Source organism: Carassius auratus, chromosome 34 (assembly GCF_003368295.1).
Source record: "Carassius auratus strain Wakin chromosome 34, ASM336829v1, whole genome shotgun sequence".
NCBI lineage: Eukaryota > Metazoa > Chordata > Actinopteri > Cypriniformes > Cyprinidae > Carassius > Carassius auratus.
Window position 1 is genome coordinate 8,813,335 of NC_039276.1, and position 21,003 is coordinate 8,834,337.

The following is a 21,003-nucleotide window of genomic DNA, read 5'->3' on the forward strand; positions in this document are numbered from 1 at the left end:
TTTCAATTCAATTGTTATTTTGAACTTTATATTCATGAAAGAATCCCTTCATGGTTTCCACAGAAATATTAAGCAACAATTTTTTCAACAGACGGTAATAAGATATGTTTCTTGAGCACCAAATTATGACATTATATGTGACATTTAAGACGGGAGTAATGGCTGCTGAAAATTCAGCTTCACCATCTCAGAAAAACATACATTTTAAAATGTATTCTAATAGACAACAGTTATTTTAAATTGTAATAATATTACACAATATTACTAGTTTTACTGTATTTGAAAACGAAGACTTGGTGAGCATTAGAGACCGAAACAAAAATTACTTACTGTCTTTGAAGAGTAAATAAATCAAACACTCAAAATTAGTGTTGCTCACATTTTCAGCACAATTGATTGCTGATAATTTAATGTCTATTTAATGTAAAAAAAAAAAAAAAATTAATGTTTAAAAAAATATATAGTTTTAATTTCTTATTTTCATGAAGAATGTAAACAAATATTTCACCCAAAAATTTAGTACACAAAAATGTATTTTTGAAAAGTATAATTTATACTGTCTTCCATATAAATGAAACTGAAAGGCGTTTGGAAATGCCCTTTTATATTCAGTTGAACCGTGCCACCCCTAATACCCACACACACACACACACAGATACACACACATATGTATGTATGTGTGTGTGTGTGTGTGTGTGTGTGTGTGTATTAGGGGTGGCACGGTTCAACTTTTTCACGGTTCAGTATGTTTCAAGGTTTTAGAGTCACGGTTCCAGTATGGTTTGGTATGTGCTATGTTTATGGACGAACTATACTCTCAAATAAAAATACAAATATTCTCCTTGGGCATTTTGACATAATTTTTGTCTGAATTTGTCCATTTACACACAGTACATTAGAGAGAGCTTATTATTTGCAGTCGTTCTGAGACGAGCGTTTGCGTGCTTTGGATGAGGGCACGCACAAATCTTCTGCCCTTCGAGCTTGCGTCATTTGGCTCTTAAATGTTTAAACTGGCAAAGCTTAAATGAGTTCAGTTTGTGCTGCTCAGGTCTCACCTGTGCGTGCATGCTATCACCACCTTGGTGATGACGGAATAAATGACTGCTCATATTCCAGCATACAGCGCATATATATATATATATATGTATATATGTATGTAGTCCATACAACTTGTGCTCTGCATTGTAAGTGTTCTGCAGTCAAATGGATATCAGTTTGTGACAAGTTTCTCAACTGTATATCTCAAATCAAATGTGGTGCCTTTGATTGCAGTGCCATTTGTTGTTCATTTTAGATCTTAATCAGGAACACGGCAAAAAAAAAAAATTGTTTTTTTTTTTGCTGATTTGTATCAGCTTGATTTTAGGCTTCAGCTTGATTCCTTCAGCCATCATTCTCACTACATTCACACACACACATGCACACACACACAAACCACATTACTAAGAATTGCCCAAACTTTCAGTCAATACTGGCTTCAAGGCTCGAACTACAAGAGTGAGAAAAACTGTGGGAGATCCAGTCCAACCTGAACTTACAGTGCTTAAATGGATTTCTTTTTACCCACAACCCCAAAATGGGCCTGCGGCAACTTTGAGAACACATTAGATGATCAAATAAGCAAATTAGGCTGCTTCAAGGACTCTGAACTAATATACATATTCCTGAAAAGGCCTGTTTGCCAAGAACATGATTGGAGAAAGCAGTCTTTTGAAACCATGTACATGGTTTAGGAGACAAGTTGGGACTTGGTATGTTTGTTCGAATCTTTTCCATCTTCTTCTCTCTTTCTCTCCCACAGCAATAGTGTTGCTCACTAACCTTGAACCCAACACGACCTATGAGGTGAGAGTAGCCGCGGTGAATGGAAAAGGTCAAGGAGAGTTCAGCCGCACCGAGAGCTTTCAAACTCTGCCCATACGTGAGTTCCCTCTGCTTTGACCCTTAGAGGCTGAAGATTTGGACAAGCATCTTTCAGTCATTACGAGTTCAATTATATTATATAAAAATACATTGTGTCTTTTTTATATTATTATTATTATTATTCAGGAGAGCCAAGTCCCCCTTCAGTTCAGGGTCAGCGAGGGGTGGGGAAGGCATACCGACTGGGGCTGGTCAAACAAGATGATGGAGGAATGCCCATCCTGGAATATATTGTCAAATACAAAACAGTAAGTGAGCTACTCTTAAAGCCTCTATTAATCAGGGAAACCTTTCTGTAGCCCTGTATAAATGTTTATGCATAACAATCTCTCTCTTCTGATGCCGTTTTTACCTTGTTTTAGAGGATTCATCAAACCGCCACAGTATTTACATACCATTCAAAAGGCTGAGTAAGAGAAGAAATGAATAAGAAATTAATACTTTTATTAAGCATTGAATTTTTTATGGTCAGAATTATAGTTTTATGCCATAATATAATATATGTTAGTTCATTAAAAATTGTATTTAAGTGTTAGTAAGAATGCTAGCTTTTGATGATATCATCCTCCACCTTCAAATCAGGTGATGCTAGTGAAACTCGGAGTTATTTTAAAAGTTATTTTTTACCTTTAATTACAATTTTAATTACAAGAAGAAAAATATTTATTAATTAAACAGCACTCTGTGTTTAATGTAATTTGTAATTTAAATTGTTGAGTAAAACTTTAGTAGAGGGACCAATTCTCTCTATTAACTAGTAGCTTATTACCATGCCTATTATTAACATATTGGATGTTTATTAGTACTTATAAAGCATTTATTCTACATGATCATGTTCTACATCCGTAATCCTTCCCAATACCTAAATTTAACAACCACCTTAATTAATATTAATAAGCAGCATATTAGGAGTTTGAGGCAAAAGTCGTAATGAATGGGTTGTTAATTCTGAGAATTAAACCTTAATAAAAAGTGTGACCAGTTTTTTAAAGGCAAATGCCACCACAGTTAGAAAAAACTAAACTGCTCTCCAGTTAATTCTAATATAAGTATAAGTGGAAGGCAGAGGATGTTATACGAGTAAACACATAGAGACAAGTTGGCGATGATTTCAGTAATAAGCTTTTTGTTTGAGCCAATGGCCTTTGTTTATGCAGCAGCGCTCACAGCAGTGTGGATAAAAACATGCTTCACTAATTCTTGCACAAAGGTTTTCTGTTTTTTTTTTTTTTTTTTTTTTTATGCGTTTGACTAACTAAACTGTTGAGTCTGTGTATAAAGTATGACGCATTGAAGTGTTCTATGGAACTGGTGTATGGGAAAGATTGAAATGTGGTTATGTGGGGGGATCAGGTTTTGCATACACCTGACAAACACCTCTTGGAACAATCAGTGATGTCCTAAATTGTGAAATAAAGCAAAAAAAAAAAAAAGAAAAGAAAAATGGGTCTCATTTACTAATAATTCAATGGATTATTTCATATTTGTACACACAGAAGAACTCATTAAAAAAAATGATTTTGTTTTTAACCTCGTTCTAATGTTAATGAATTTGGATTATTAAATTGAACAAACAACCACATCTCCAAATGTTCGTCATTTGCATAAAATGTGTCAAAAACAGCTCAATTTAAAGGCTTTCGGCACAACTTTTCTTTAACAGCCTTTCATCACTCTTAAACATATGATGATCTCTAAAGACCATCTACTCTTGTCTGAGAGACGAACAACAAGATACGCTGCCAAGTGTGTTAGTCTCAAAACCAGTTCAAACACAAATACTTGTAACTCTTTCCCCACCAAACACGTAATTTTCTGGGTTTCCGTGTTATATATGTCCTGAATGCGTCTAGAATGTGCCCATCAAAAAACAAACATACGTATACATATGAAAAACATTGCAGTCATCAGCAATAAACAGCATACAAATGAAAACGGCCTTGTTTACAGAGTGAAATGTCAATTCAGAAAGTGGTAAAGGACTGTGCAAGCTTTGGGGGTGTTGATGGAATCTACTGTGTCTCTGCTTTGATCATCTTACTGAATATGATCCACATTTAGCCTAGTATTTGATAAAAACACGATTTCTCTACTTTTTTTTCAAAATGTTCCTTTCAAAAACTCTGTCAGGGAAAGAGTTAATACAGGGCCAGATTACATTAGCCAGCTGTACATGTGCATACATGATTTACTTCATATGATGAAATATGTTTAAGATTAAATATAAATTATTATAGAATTATGAATTATTATCATATTATCATATTATTATCATATTATGCAATTTTATCTTAACGCTTAATTATATATAATATTTAAAATTCTAATCATGTTAAGAATAAATGTAATTTTTATCTTAATACCATGAAGATACCATTTATCTTCGTACATGGTTTCAAGGCCCAGAGTATGTGGGTTTTGTGTGTGTGTGCTTTTAGTTGTTCCGGCAAGGTTTTCATACATTTTAGTACACACGTTTTTGGTGATTTTTCACATGCATTTCACATACACATGCTTAGTGAATGAGACCCATTGTCATTTATATTCTAAACATGCGAAACAAGATTTACAAATGCAGTCTGTTTCCTTTCACTTCTTAAAGAGTGAATTATAAGAAGAAGGGTCTCTCCCTCATTAATCATAAAAATGTCTTCATTATTATTGTTTATTATTATAAGTTAAACACCTACAGACCTCTTACTTAATTCAGAATAAAAAATGTCCATTGATGTGCACTGTGCCTCGATCTCACTCAAATGGCTGTACAAGAAAGAATCAAAAAATAAATTTGACACATCTGTGCATAGGTGGAAATCCCCCATCTGATGGCTGTCCCCACTAAAAATATGATTAAAAACCACTCACAAGTCCGTTGAGAGAGAACAAAGTCAATATTTGGTTAATAGTCCAGTAAGTAAGGCTTTCAATGCTATTTTATTAACTTAAACATCGGATGAAGTGGTTACATTCTTTTTAATACAGATGTTGCCAGTGTATTTTCCAATGAGTCTGTTATATTGGTAATAATAACGTTACCGGACAGGGTTGCCCGGTTGCCAACAAAACACACCCAATTGCTACAAACTAACTATGTTTCGAGGGGGCCCTCCTGTAAAAATGGTATTCCAGGGGCTAAAGATGTTATTTTATGTTACACATATATGTTTCACGTTATTGGGGTCGCTTCAACCCGTGGTGTTTTTTGTTTCTTGTGCATCATTTCACAATGAAAAGGTTTGTGTACAGGTCGTGAGGTAATCGAGTGTTACCACACTAGCATCTTTTCACATTCACAGCAGCTTTCTCTCTTTCTCATACAATCCTTTGTTTGTTTTTCCCCTTATGGACCTCAGCGTTTCCTCATTTGCTTCATCTCTGTTTGTCTCACAGTGTTTGGTGATGGCTTTCCTTCCCCTTCAACTTTAATAGAATCCGCAGGCATATCTTCCTTCTCTTTTATTTGTACTCTTCCCTTTTTTATTTTTTCATCTCTCTCTTTCTCACTCACTCGGTCTCTGATCGCCTGTGCATGTGGTGGTGAGAACAGGGGAAATGGAGATGTCACAGCCTGGGGAGACAGCTCGCCTACGGACTGTCAACATGTGAAAGCCACATTCAACCATTTAGCCTTTAAAGAGCTGAGGCGTTTTGAAAATGTCAAAATATGGAAGCAATGAGTTTTTGAAGGCATCTTGTGTGGGCTTAGTTTCAAATTTTTAGCCAGCAGAACAGCCTTCATACAAACACACACATACACACATTATATTATATTACACACACACTGGTGCTCCGATGCTCTGGAGGCAGGCACATAAAGAGAATAATGGATGCATTGAAGTGTTTCTGCTGTTTAAGTGTGCGGAAAAGTTTGAGGATTAGAGAAAATAATCTCTTTTTTTTTTTTTCTGGCCTTTCTGGCCACTTTCTTGCTTTTTTCTCAACCACAGCCTTCAAAAAATGTCACACAGAAAAGAATGTAGCAAATATTTAAATGATGTTTTATTAACAAGGTTCGGGAGGAGCGTGTCAGATACTTAATCAACACAGGTGGACCATAATCAAGTAACCAATCCCATAGTATAAATATCGCTGACTTACCTCTATCCATCCCTCCTCCTCCCCATCTCCTCACTTAGAGTTCACTTTATAAATAGACGGGGAAGGGGGGGTACTCTAGGTTCGGACCATTCCCGATATTGGAGCCCTTCCCCGGACAGCACGCCAAATATGCATATCATACCTCAGCTAATTATACGTAAGCGGGAACTCGTGAAACAAATGTATGTTCATAAGTAATAGCAAGTTGTCTCATTTATTAATTAAGTACAGTGAGAACTTAATGTTATGTTCCCTAAAGCAAATGTTACTCATATGCTTGTGCAAATTTCATGAAACAGGATAAAGAGGAGCAGTGGATGACCAAGCTGGTTCCAGGTGTGAATGATTTTGTACTGCTGCAACCGCTCCAGTGGAATACACAGTACGAGGTGGAAATCACCGCACGCAACGTCAAAGGCCTGTCTGAACCCACCTTTGTGATGTTCAACATGCCTCAGAAACCCGACATCACAGGTACACGCACTTCCACAAAACACGCAGAGCATTCTATCTCTTTTCCGTACGACAAATTGACTCTGATTACCTCAAGTGCTTCATCACCCACTCACAATATCTAGAGCTGATATTATACATCTCCTATTATAATTACAAGCCTTGCTCCAGTTCAATTCAGCCACCCATGCTTGATAGAGCTTGTGTCTCCCACATCCACAATCAAACGTGCAGGGTAACCCACTGTAGCTGTTTCTCTGTCCTAATCAGGAGTGATTTGTCGGAGGAAGCACCATCTCACTTAGAGAAAAGGGATGAGAAAGAAATTGTCACTACAGAAATAAATTACTTATACACTCATACATCTAACTGCAGTTGGTGCTTCCATTTCACTAAGATCGGCTGAGTGACCATCTGCAGTTTGCAATTGTGGTCTATTTTGAAGTCCTGCTTTTATGAGAAGGCTTTTAATATTTGGATTACTAGGTCCCAGTGGTTACAGTGGAATCATAAACTTTCAAGAATCAATCGGTAGCTCTATGTAATGGGTATCTTTGAATGGTGCAAGCATGAACTGATTGGGAAATACATAGAAAAGACCATTTCAAGAGTGCTTTCTCACTGGTCAATGATTCATACTGTAATTGTGGTTTAATGTAATGATGGTTTATAAATATGCCAATGTGCTGGAAAAACTTGTCATGAAAGATGTCTTTTACAATACATTGTGGTCTTTTTGTGTCATATTGCCAGTGTTGATTCTGATTTTTTTTTTTTTTTTTTTTTCATCTATTTGATAAATGTTTGCAATAGAGGATAAATGTGTAATGTTGTCAATGTCGGCCTTTTGCTTTGAGTGCGTAGGTCTCAGGTTTATATCTGCTCTAATAACAATGTTTGTTTTAATGAACCAAGCAAAATTGCAGCTGTATGTGAGTGAATTTATATTAGGGGATGCAACTGATGAACACAAAAGTGTGGTGGCAAGCTATTTCATAAAGTGGTGGGGACAATGTCCTCACATTGCCATATTCTGTATGACTGCTAGAAAAGGAGACTGACAGACAGAGAGACAGAACTTTTTTTTATCTGTTTAGTATATGTGATCCTGGACCACAAAACCAGCCTTAAGTGTCAATTTATTGAAATTGAGATTTAAACATCATCTGAAAGCTGAATAAATAAGCTTTCCATTGATGTATGGTTTATTATAGGATCGGAAAATATTTGGTTGGGATACAACTATTTGAAAATCTAGAATCTGAGGGTGCAAAAAAATCATAAATTCTTAGCAATGCAAATTACTAATCAAAAATTAAGTTTTGATATATTTATGGTAGTAAGTTTACAAAATATCTTCATGGAACATGATCTTTTTTATATATCCTAATGATTTTTTACATAAAGAAAATCGATAATTTTGACCCATACAATGTATTTTTGGCTATTGCTACAAATAAACCCCAGCGACTTAAGACTGGTTTTGTGGTCCAAGGTCACAAAATGTGTCTTGCAGTTTGCTGCTTGGACAAAAGGCCTGGCCTGAAAAATTTCTTGATGTTGACAGATGGTATTTTAATTTTGTCTGGTCTTGTCCAATTATAAGTTAAATATTCCTAGAGGCAGTGTAACTGCATGCATAGGCATTCATCTGAGTGTGTGCGTGTGCGTGTGTGTGTGTGTGTGTGTGTGTGTGAGCATGAGCATGAGCACTGCTTCTCAACAGCTTGGATTTACCTTGTTAATTTGATGTCATTTGTATATTCTCTCCCAACTCCTCCTCATCTTTTCCTTTTGCCCTCCCTCTCCGCCTTCATCCCTTCATCCCCACTGGCCCACGCTCTTATTTATGATTCTATTGTGCTTCGTCTCGTTGTTTCACTCTAAACAATCCTGCTCTCCAATTCCCACCTAATGAATTATGCAACGCATTCTTGGCCACATCGCAAATCGCTGGGCTTTTTGTTTTGCAATGAACTGTCACTAAACTTCCCTTTCTCTGTGGCTATAATCACCCTACGATCTTTTCAATCAAACAAACCTTTACAATGGACACTGGTTTGGACTGCTCACTCGCTCTTCGCTCATATGTCAATGTTTAATGTTGCATTCACCCGTTTATTTCCTGACCTGCACCAAAATAATCTGTTTATCTCATTTGCACTCTTGTGATCATCATTTCTATTAACCCACCACCGAACCACTTTTCATTCCCTTGCATGACCTTCTGTGTGCGTAACCATCCTGCATTCTGTGCTGGCTCTACACACCTACTGTATCTCTTTCCCTCTTCCTTCCCGTTCCCTCTCTCCTCCATCTCATTGCAGATCAGTGTTGTGATACCCCTTCAACCGGGTTTGGACATCCCCCTGTGCAGCCCATCCATACGGTGAACGTCTTCGGAGCTTCACTGTTGCTGTGCTTGTGTCTGTGTTGACATTGCTCCATCTTCCCTTGCCTGGAATGAGCCCAGAAGACTTAGCCAAGGACTATTTTTAATTTCTATTTTTTTTTTTTTTTTTTGCCCATACCAATGGCTTGCTGACCCTCAGCCGTGCCGGTTCATTGCCTGTCCTGCTGGTGTTGTTGTCCATGCTTGTGAGCCAATTTCTGCTGTTTCACTATCCTGGCTGCCCTCCATGCCAAAACTGGCCTTTTTGTCCATAAAGTTCTTGCACATTATTGTCAACAAAGAAAGAGGAAAAACTGAGTGGCTAATTTGTTCTCTACCTGAAACAATAACAATACGACCCTGAGTTTTATGTTTAATGAGCTCCTTTTTGCTGGTGTTTATAAAAAACAATATAAGCCACCAGTGTGACGGCTTTTCGATCTTCTGTGCATCCACAGGCTCTTTTGTTGCGGTTTATTATGACTATGGGAAATGTCAGCAGTTGCATCGCTTGAGAAAATGCATTTAATGATGTTGCTGATACTCGCACACAGAGATGTACAACGCAGCACTCATTAAATGGAGTCAAGTAGGATTTCAAATTGATATGACTTTTAAACACTGGTATCATAAATCAAACAGGCCGACTTTCTGTTACCCGTAATATGAGAAACATAAAACAAGGTTTCTCCCTCCCAGTGACTGAAAATATGATGCACTTTCATTTTCATTCTCTGGGTACACCTTTGGCAAAGGTGTTGTCATGCTACTTTATTTTATATTCTCAGTATTGACGAGAAAGAACATTAGTAACTGAAATTGTGCACAAAATGTGTGTGGAATGTTGCTGTCATGAAGAAGTAGTACAGCTGAGGCTTACAAGTGTTTTAAATCGTTAAGACATTTAATAAAGCCTGCATTTATTTGATCAAAAATACAACTGAAAAAAACTATATTGTGAAATATTATTTAAAAAATAATAATAATAGAAAAAAATTATTCTGTTTATATATATTTTTTAATGTAATTTGTCGCTGTGGTGGCAAAGCTGAAATTTCTCCAGTTTTCAGATAATCCTTCAGAAAGGATTTTTTTTTTTTAAGATTATTCGCTGATTATAATGTTTTATTTTGCATTTTTGTATGCAAAAATTGTATGCATTAATTTTATTAATTATTTTATTAACAATGTAAAAGTGCACTTTGGCTGAATAAAAGTAAATAAATAAATAAAATAAAAATAAATAAATAAATCATACTGACCTTTGAAAGGTAGTATATGTTAAGCTTATTAAAAAAAAAAGTGAGAATGGACATGCTGCTTCACTTTTCTTGACTTCTGGATTCAGTATTTCTATCTTAATTTGATGAAGTGGTGTGCTGTAGTCTGTTATGTGAAGCTTATTTATTTTCTGTTATCAGAAGAGAAAGTTTTAGATCCATTAAATGTGAAGATAATAACTATAAACTGTGCTTTTATGATGCAGCATGTTTGAAGAATCTATTCAAATTCATGTCAAAAACAGCACAGAAATCCATGTGAAATTTCTCAAATAAACTAGCTTTCTCCGATGCAATAACTACAGTCTCTTAATTCAGATTCCTAACAATCATGTCTTATTCTTGAACCAGGGAACCAGTTAGTGTAGAACATATAAAGACATTTGAGTTTATAGTTTGGTTTATTACAGGTAGTCAAATGCAAAAGCATTGATTTATCTAAATCTTTATCCTGCACATAATGGCTTGAAATATTGACCACTAAAGTAATCAAGGAAAGATAAACATATTGAATATTTCTCTGTCAATGCTGAAGGGTGATTGAGCAGAAATGACAAGGTTCCTAACAATGAAAACAGGAATTAGTGATTGATCATAAGTTTGTAGAGTGTAAGATGTCTGACACTGATCCTCATCATCTCTGTCAGCTGTTTTATTATTATTATTTTCCCTTCAAGGAAAAAAAAAAAAAGCTAATGAGCTTCTAGGGAGAAAAAAAGTTCACAAACATTCATTTTAGTTTAGTTGCAGTCGATCAATACGTTTTGAAGTTCACACCACAGAATCACAATTAGGATTTCATTATATTTTGCGGTTGGACGTTGTAAATTTTGATAATTGTAAATTGTAAAAAATGTGAGCGGTTTTAATACCCTCATGGCATTCCTGCCCTAATTAAGACCATCTCAAATCAATGGAAGTCAAGTCAATGAAGACTATTCATCTTGATCATCTCTATGTGCTGCCCTCTCTATTCTCTCATTACACAGCCATAGATTGTTGCAGTTTATTTATGGACATGTCAAAAACCTCAATATTGTTCTCGGGAAAAAAAAAAGGTCTGAAACCAAGTCCATTAAAGCCCTTATTTCCCACCATGGCTTAGCTTCCTCTAAGATTAGAATGGCTCTTTGTTGATGGTTCCAGTTGGAAAAGATTTCAGCAAATGAAAACTGACCTGTTGTTTTACTGCTGTCCATAACAGTGTGTCTCTGATACAGGGAGAGGAAAAGAATTGCAGAGAAGAAAAAATGTCTTCATTAAAAGATTTATGTTTTGCAGAAGATACAAAGTCATACAGGTTTGGTACCACATGAGGGTGAGAACGCCCCTTTAAAATGCCAGCTATTTATGATATTAATAATGTAAGTAAATGTGATTGTGCTGTCTGAGAATTGAGCATATCAGAATTATGTCAAAATAAAATTAAAGAAAGATGTTTATTGAAACATATACAGAACAACAGTCACCAGCTAAATTATTTCAGATCCTCCATTTGAATATGAAATTCATTTGGAATTATATTGCGTTCGTATGTAGCCAACTAATGAAATGGTTACTATAATGTTAATTTTTGCACTACACATGTCATAGATAATTCTATTAAAAGTTAAGGAAAAGTGATGTCTTACTGGTGCCATTTGACACCCATTTCATTAATTCTAACCTCATGCTGCACAAAGACATCTTTGCTACTGATAATGGCTGTCCTAACGGCAGTCTGTCTATTAATCGTTTAACGGCTAGTGGGTCCCTTCTGCTCGTCAAGCATAGCGTCTTAATGAGAATCAGAGTCTTTAAACCATCATTATGGAGTCATGCTTGGCTTGTGTCCTCCGTGTAGGTAGCGCAGAGGTTGCTGGGCCAGCATAGGGTGAGGAGAGAAGGAGGGGGAGTCTTAAAACTGAAGACCTTTTCCATAATGGCCAAAGCTTTAAATTATCTAAGAACCTGAAGATAAGAAAACCGTCCCATTTCTGAAGTGCTCTTTGGGTTTTATGGGTTGATTAGGCAAAAGGACTAAACTGTCCCTGGTCAGCCCAATGTTTTCACTTAACACAACCCAGAAAGCTATAAAAGTGCTTGCTTAGGTAGGCCGGGTGCACTTTGGCCGATTAGTAGCTTGGTAACCAAAAAAAAAAAAAAAAAACTGATTTTCTTTCATTGCATATCAAATACATTTGACGTATTGTACAAATGTATTTCTAGGCAAATTCACACTGCATTATGTACATGTTTGGTTTGTGTGTGTGTGTGTGTGTGTGTGTGTGTATGCAGACCATTTCACTTTGATTACACTTGAAAAAAAAAAGTAATATAATCAGACTACAAGGGTAATGACTGCAATTTGAGAAAGAGGCATTACTTTCTCTTGTCATAGAACATCAGATGTATTTGCCAGAACATTTACTGGGCTATTTATGATGTAAGGGTATAATTTCCATGTTTTTTTTTACTATAATCCGAAACCCCCTCATAACAGATTTACTCTGGTTTGAGTGAAGTCTTTTTTAAATCCCCTGCCTGTCTCCAGCTTACATCATTTATTGGTGCTGTAAGTGCAGAGGTAAGTGTTGTAATGATTAAACGGTGCAGCTCAAAGGCTGAGGGATATACAGTATTTCAACCTTGAAGAGAGTACTGTTCATTAACGAGGTCTCAAACGCTCCTTTTGCCTGTACTTCACGCTGGAAGTTTTTCCATGTAAAATTGTTCCAAACTAGAAAACCGTGGACCTGTTTAAGCCCTGCTTAGTCATGTATCAGCGTGACACAGCCATTAAGCCCCACACATGATTACAAGCTTCATTAACCTGTCAATCATCTGCTGGGATCCCACCCACAGACCTCCCTTCAGTCCAGACACAATCTATCGAGCTTGAGTTATTGCTTCTAGTTGCTGAGCCTCAATCACCGTTCATACTTAATTAATTGAGTGCGTTGAACTCCGATGCGGATGGATCACGCCCATTTGTGGAACTTCAGGATAAGTGAAATTAACGAGATGCTAAATTGAGCTTCTAATGATGTTATAAATCAACAACAAATCAGCTATAGGAGTGGGGACACATTTCCCAGGGCGAGCACGGCACAAGATGGTGAAAAACAGATGTGTTGGCTGATAAGTCACAGTGGTGGTGGAGGTCATGAAAGTAAGACCAAACTAGGGGCAGCAAATCTGAGGTCTTAGATCTGAGGCCACTTAACATGTATAAACTGATATGCTGTTGCATCATGGTCACATTTTAGTAGATCATGGTGGTCAAATGATGTTACTAATCTGTTTAGATATAGGTTTAAATAAGGACAATTAAAAACATTACAGCATGTTTCTTCAGTAATGGTTTGTTGATAATGTTGTTAAATTTAAATAAATATCTTCACAAATTAACCATAAATACATTCCAAGTTGAGGTGTTATTGTTATTAACAATATGCTGTAATCGTTTTTCTGAATTTATTTATTTGTTTGTTCATTTAATATCTGTTTAAACTTTAATTTTAAAGTTATAGTTTTTTTTTTATTAATTTTGTTGTCATTTTTGAAAATACATAAATATTTTCATTTTTTATCAGTATTTTTGTAATTATTGTATTTATTAGTTTTAGTTATTTAGTTATTGTTGTTGTTGTTTTACATTGTAACTGGTAACCTGCAACTAATGCCTTAAATAACCATTTCTACCTTAGCTTTGTTGGTATAAATGAAGTTACTTTGGTTGATTCAGTGCTGTCTTTTTGTCTTTTTTATTTTTATTTTAGATGTTACCATTTTATTTGTTTCAGTGAAGTACTTCAAGTTAAATGATGCTTAATGATACATTTTTATTATGTAATCATTTATTTTATTTGTTCAATTATTTCAATGTTTTTTTTTTTTCAGGAAACCATTTTAGTTTTTTGCTGACCATAATAACTCTGTGGTGGATGTGATTTTCTAAAATCATTTTGTAAATCCAACACTGAATTCCTCAATGCTCTCTTCTGTTAATTATGTCTCTTTCCTCACTCTGATGCTCTGTCACTGTGTCCAGATCAAACCACAGACTGCTTTTGCTAATGGCAATGCTACATTCAAAAGCATGTGTGATTGATGTGTTTAGAGCAACAGTATTCCTGAGAATGTTCCTTCAAAATGGATGTTTTCTTCTGAATAGTTTCTCAGAAAGCCTTATTTCCTTGTGCAAAGTCTTTACAATTTGAGTTTAAAAATGTCACCAAAGTTGCATCACCTTAAAGTTCTCGATGCAAATTTAAACTACTTGAGCTAGCTACATTTAATGCATTGTTGGTTGAAAATAGTTATGTTTTATTAATGCTTTAATCGATTTATTTACATGCTCTCCTAGTTCGAGCCATTTCAGTTATTTGATTTGATTTATTACTTTATACTACTTAACCGTTTTTTTTTTTTTTTTTAACTGTAAAAATAACCATGATTTCTGGTCAAAATACTACTGTTTCATTATACCTTTCAGTTTGCCCTAAGTGTCCAGTGTTGTGTTTTTGAGGTGCATCATTGATGGTTGTGTGTGCATCCTGTCTCAGCAGATTCGCTGTTCAGCGGCCTGGGCCTGGGCGCAGTGGTTGGGCTGGGGTTAGCCGGCCTGCTGCTGCTGCTCGTGCTAGTGGACGTCAGCTGCTTCTTCCTGCGCCAGTGCGGCCTGCTCATGTGCATCACCCGCAAGCTCTGCAGCAAAAAGACAGCCACAAGCGGCAAGAGCAAAGAGCTAGAGGAGGGTAAAGCTGCCTATCTGTGAGTATCCCTTCTGAATCATTTATGTATTTATTTAGCATACACTTTTAACCAAAATATATATATAGTTCCATAAGCTATATATATATTTATATATATATTTATATATATATATATATAGCTATATATATATATATATATATATATATATATATATATATATATATATATATATATAAGGGGTGGTGTTAGCGCAGTGGATAAGACACACGTCTGTGGTGTGGGAGACCCGGGTTCGAATCCACTGTGAGGCACCAATGTGTCCCTGAGCAAGATGCTTAACCCCTAGTTGCTCCAGAGGAGTGCGACCTCTGAAATATATAGCAATTGTAAGTCGCTTTGGATAAAAGCGTCAGCTAAATGAATAAATGTAAATAAGCAGAATACTTTTTCAAGCAACAAGATAAGTCCTGTGTTACTCACTGAATTGTCATTTATTTTAATAATGGTAATTTATTCAATGACAAATTTAGTTTAAAATTTAATTTAATCCATTCAAATCTACAAAACACTAAACAGTTCTGCATAAACTTTGCCTTATAAATTGCCTGGCTTTAATTCCCATGTAAATATAAGTATTGAAATTCAATATTTATTTATTTAATTATTTTGAAGCTGGCATTTTCATTCAACACTGGAAAAAAAATGGTGCAGAAATAATTTTAATTGAAAAATTGCTAGTAAATTGTTCACAAACAGTTACAAGGAAACATCAAGTGACACAGTTCTTAAATGAGAGCCTCAGTCAGATATCGGTTAGAAAAAATAACGTGTTACTTTTCCACAGAAAGTAATAATGAAACAACATTAGTTTTTATGAGTACCACATTGTAATGCATTACTTTAGTAATGTTAAAGTAACATTACCTTACAATGAAATTAACAAAAAAGTAATGTTACCTTACACTGGCTATAACAATATGTCATCAGTTGACAGCAAAACATAATGCAATACAAAGTCCACAAGTTTGCTGGAAAGAGGTAGGTGAAAGAGCAACAGTTGTAGAGTAGCAGTTAATCAGTATTTATTTAATTGAACATGTGCGTCAAAGAAGTACTTGGTGTACAGTCTTATCAGTTTGTTATGCAATCTGTGGTTTACTGCTTGATGAGTATAGTATGTGTTTTGTCCCGGGTCAGTGTCTTCACGGCTCCTGATATATTTCATCTTTAGACTTTGTCGTGAAAGTTTGCAGTATGGCTGACCTATAGTTACACAGTGCCAGTCTGGGTCATTCCCAGCTGGAAAAAACTCCTGTCAGGTTCACTTGCCTAAAAGTTCAAAGAGATCAAGAGCTGTGAATGTCTTCAGCTCCTATAACAAGCATTGATGTTCTAGCACATTGACTATTATTGGCGTTCATCTTTTATGCACTCTACATTTTCCCAGAAGCCCCAACTTTGATAATGTTATTAGAGTAACGGTGGTCCCAGTGAACAGAAGCTGGATCCTTTCCAGTGGCATCCCATGTGATGAAGACCCACACAGCGGTCTTTTAGATAACGCACAGATGGGACTGAGCATCACAGTGCTCACTATGTGGCCCAAGAGGATCACACACGAAAAACATTTGTAAACCTACTGAAGTCGACCTAACATTTACTTTTTATTTCCATAATAAGATTTTTTTTCTTGAAAGAAATAAATACTTTAATTAATGTTATGAAAATTTCAGAGTATTGCTTTTTTTACTGTCATTTTGGATCAAACAAATGTAATCTCAGTGAGCATAGTAGACTATTTTCAGAAAAAAATCTAAATATGCTTGTGTAGTTCAGTGCTTGGTATAAACCTGAGCCCAAGCCACCTTTTCAGGCATGTCAACAGAACTAAAAGTTCATAAAACCAACCAAACAAACTGACCTGTGTTGACAGATGGGCTGCAAAAAAGAATCCAGTTGTTAATTGAAATGTGTTTTTGTTGACCCTGTCAAACTGATCAATGTGCACCTGCCATTTCTTCTCTTTTTTTCCCCACAGGAAATTGCCACTAAAAGAGGAAAACGGCAAGGAGACGCTGAAACCAGACACAATCGAGATCAAAGTTCACGGTGACAACAGCCTACACATGACACAGGAGGACAGTAAAGCATAATGGAGGCCCTGCTACCCTCTAAAAGAACATACAAAGTGAGCCACCTGGAGACCAATAGCAAGCAAACTAATGAGAACACAAGCAAGAACACGCCAACCAATTGTAAAATCCTTTGTTAGAGACTCGTCGTCGGGGTATCAGAAGAGGCTATGTGATAACTGCTTTGTGAAACATTTTTCGGAGGTTGCCGCTCAGCAGACAGGCTCCTGTTTATTTGTGCTTGTTCATGCTTGTTTGGGGCTTTTTCCTTTTTTTAAGGTTTTGCTGTTGCTTTGAGTCTGATTCTTTGTTATTTGACAAGGTAGGGTTTACGCCATACACTTCATGTTTTCTCTTGCTCTGTCTAATTTCCATTTTCTTTTGGGACCCGGCTGTTGCACTTTTCCATTGTGGTTGCGCAAACATCGCTTTTTAATGCGTCATATCACTTAACATTTTGTGTGGAAGTCTCCCACCTCTTTTAGCGGTCTGTGATTGTTGTTTTGAGTAACTGGTTGGGTAATGTGGGTATTTTTTATTGCCTTTTTGCCACTATATGTCTCGCCCAAATGCAGAGGAATTACTGAATGCTAAGTTAGCAAAGTGAGGATCAGCCACATTTGACCTCAAGCTACATGGTACATGGGTGGTCCCGGTATCGAACGCTGACACATGCCCAAATGTTTGGCTTAAACAATGAATTTGTTGAAGTTTTTATGTGGATGAAAATATGTCCTTGTTTTCAATGCTATTGTTTTATCAGGATCCAAGGCGCATAATATGTGTCGTACTTTCATATCAGGATATTTCAGAAACAAAAAAGAGTGCATTTGCTTTAGAAGCGTGTGAAAGTTTGTAAGTGAGTGCATCTGAGCATGTACATGTTGTCTATGGGGTGTTTGGATGCGTGTAATAGCGAGTATGGAGTGTAGAAAGAGAGAGTGACGTAAAGAAAGTAGAGGTTGCCAAAAGTCTTACATGAACTATAAAGAAAACGTTATAAATACCAATTCAAGTACACTGCTGTAAATATACTTGTTATTTCTTTGGAACACTTCACAAATGGAAAAAAAAAATATGACTCATTCTGTCTTAGTGTGACACATAACCGATAATGAATTATGTTGATCAAATTTGGCTATCTTTCAAAACAATTATTCTGTCCAACTGCCTGAAAGTTATCTAGAGCTAAGATGCCCAGGAAGATGGTTTCAGATGCATCACAAAGGTATAGCTTTAAAAAAAATCCATGCCATTTTGGAATCATTTTAGATAGATAGCTTTGGTGAAATGAGAGATCATGGGTCTGCAGGCAAACAGGAATGGGAATACTGCTTAGACGCAAGCTCATTTTACCAGTCAGATTTGGAGTATTAATTACTGAGAACCATCATCATGTTCAACATGTTCACTTTGGTTTGGGCCAACAAATGTTTCTTAAAAAAATAAAATAAATAAAAAATAAATAAACATTATTTCAGCATTGTATTTAACACCTGGCTCTCCACGTTCAGCGCTATAGAACATTGTAGAATGTTGCCCATTTCTTTTCAGCAATCTAAAAGGAGCACTCCATAAGCCCTCCTGTACTTGTGGAATTCTTGTAATCCAGTGTAATTTTTCTTCTGTAAATAAAAAAGTGTCCCAGTAAAAAAAACTGTATCTATTTTGACTGCTTTTGAAAGAATAGTAATTGTTGAAAGTATTGCACATAATGCAATGAAGTGCAAAATTCAAAATACAGGTAAAACACCTGTATATGTATATATAATATAGGTGTTTTACCTGTATTTTGATTTTTGCACTCCATTGCATTGTGTCTTAGGGTTAGCAAAAATGTTCATTACAAAAATAAAATAAATAAATATAAAAATGAATTCACAGTGTCCTGGCAAAAAAAGAATTATCGTAAAAATGTTTTTTAGAAAACAGTGTTCATTGGAGAGGTAATAATCCCATTGCGACAAGCTCTGCCAAAAAAAAAAAGAAAGAAAAACTCTTTACTTTGTTAATTGTAACTACAGTAATTCATTCATTATCAAGAATATTGCTAAATAACACTTGCATTTAATCTAAAATAATAATATACGATATTTTTGTGTATGATGCAGTGCTACTTTTAGTACTACGTATATACGTACTATTATAGTATTTATTTTGAATTAGGTTTTCTTTTTAGATTTTCTGTTTATTATTTTAGCTGATGTTTTAGTAATTTAGTTTACTTTTGTCAGGTTTTTTATTTTTTCTATCTATGTATTTATTTTAGTACTTCAGCTTAAACATATTTATATTATTGACCAAGGCAACATTTATGATTTTCACATTATTTCAGTTTTATTTTAATTAACAAATTCCCAAATTAGCATGCTTAGCAACATGGGAATCAAATGTTGAATCTCCTATAAACTGTCTATAACTGTCCTATAAAGTGATGTTTGTAAGACGCACTTTATGAGTTGGTGTGTAGAGCATCCAGAAGTCATTTGTGAAGGTCTGTTTCAGTTAGTATATAGCCTTTGTGGGCATTAGACATTGAATATGTGGTGTGGGGAATGAATGTAGTTGAGATGCAATGGTCTTTAAAGCTTCCAGTCCTTGTCCTGGATCCGGTGACCTGTGGAAATCAAGAACCAGAATGGCTGACCACATTTGAAAGAAATCATCCACGTTTCCTTTGGGGTTCCTGCTGTGTGCTGCACCTTGAAGTGTAAGTACTGGACAGCGAGTACAGACTCAGCCGGGCATTAGTGTCCTTAGCCTTGGCTGTCCACTGAACACACATGGTCTGTAATCAGGGTGAACACTGTAGATAATGACTGCCCAACTCTGAACAGTTTTGAAGGTGCAGACTGCACTTTCCATAATGATTCATTCAACCCTCTCAGGCTTTCCTAAATGTGTCTGATATGATGAATGAGCAGATGAAACTAAGTTCAGCCCAGAGCATATTTAAATCTAGCCAACTTTATGCAAGTACATATGTGACGCTTTATGGTTAACCTAAGACAGTTGCTCACCATGATTGTCTTTTTTTTTTTTTTTTTAAGTAGTCCCCAGGTTATGTGAGTCAATTCACTACGTGCACAAACACCCCATTGGGAAATCTGAAAAGGTTACAGGTTCCACCGCAGTCAAGAAATGGTTGTGGCCTTTGGCAAGATGCTACGCACAGCTAAGCGGATAAGAACTAACATTTTATACCATAAAACGATGTGCACCTTTAGATTCAATCATATTTACTGTTGTTCTGTGAATTTTCAGGAGCAGAATCCATAATTTCAATAGGAATCCACGTGATCCGGAATTTCATGTGAGTGCATGCGGATTTGCCAAGTTGACTGAATGAACTCTGTGTGAGCTGTGAATCACTACTGACAACACACAATGGGCCTCAAATGAGTCAAAAAAGGAGGAGGTCATTTGTGTGCATAAATTTGTTAATGTCATCTATTTTTGGCAAATGCTCAATTAGAGAAAACCGTTTCGGTTTGTATAGTATTTCCAGTGCTATGAAAAGTATTTGCACCCAGATTTTATGTATTCTGAATCCCACTCCCTGTTAAAACATGATTTCAGGTTGCATAGTTGACCTTGAATACCACAGAAATGAAAGTTTATAATGACATATAATTATTAAAAGGATACAATAGATTATACTTGGTCTCACTTACATTGTTATCTGGCCTATCACGTTAAAAGTTCTCACAGAAAGCCAGTTAATGGACTAAAACTTATTTTGTCTCAAATGATCCTAACGTTTTTGAAAAGTGAATTAGGAACCATTCCCTAGAATTGTTTCAGTTAATTTCAAGACAATAGTCAGGATATGGCCCTTCTATTCCCTCTGCTCTCAGTAGCAGCCGGGGAATTAGAGCTAGATTACGATGTTTATTTGTACTGTGTTTCTCTTTAGCGGAAACTGTCGTTATTGCTTCTGTTGTCAATGCATTTCAACCACAGACAGCCTTAAGGGAGTTCTTGATAACAGCCTGGAAATAGCGCTGAGTAAATACCATACGGC

At 35.9% G+C, this 21,003-nt stretch overlaps 1 protein-coding gene across 3 annotated transcripts in view; it reads left to right on the forward strand.

The window, feature by feature from the left end:
* Window positions 1-18,621, forward strand: part of LOC113053076 (neural cell adhesion molecule 2-like) — a 176,812-nt gene extending 158,191 nt beyond the window's left edge. The window contains exons 13-17 of one of the 3 annotated variants that reach the window (XM_026217741.1): window positions 1,805-1,924; window positions 2,053-2,174; window positions 6,324-6,498; window positions 14,697-14,904; window positions 16,886-18,621. In XM_026217741.1, the coding sequence (XP_026073526.1) occupies window positions 1,805-1,924; window positions 2,053-2,174; window positions 6,324-6,498; window positions 14,697-14,904; window positions 16,886-17,000 (740 nt within the window). In that variant the 3' untranslated portion in view covers window positions 17,001-18,621. Of the gene's footprint in view, window positions 1-1,804; window positions 1,925-2,052; window positions 2,175-6,323; window positions 6,499-8,804; window positions 9,798-14,696; window positions 14,905-16,885 lie in introns of those variants that run through there. The other 2 variants (XM_026217742.1, XM_026217743.1) reach the window with 2 other exon arrangements.
* The last annotated feature ends 2,382 nt before the right edge of the window (window positions 18,622-21,003 follow it).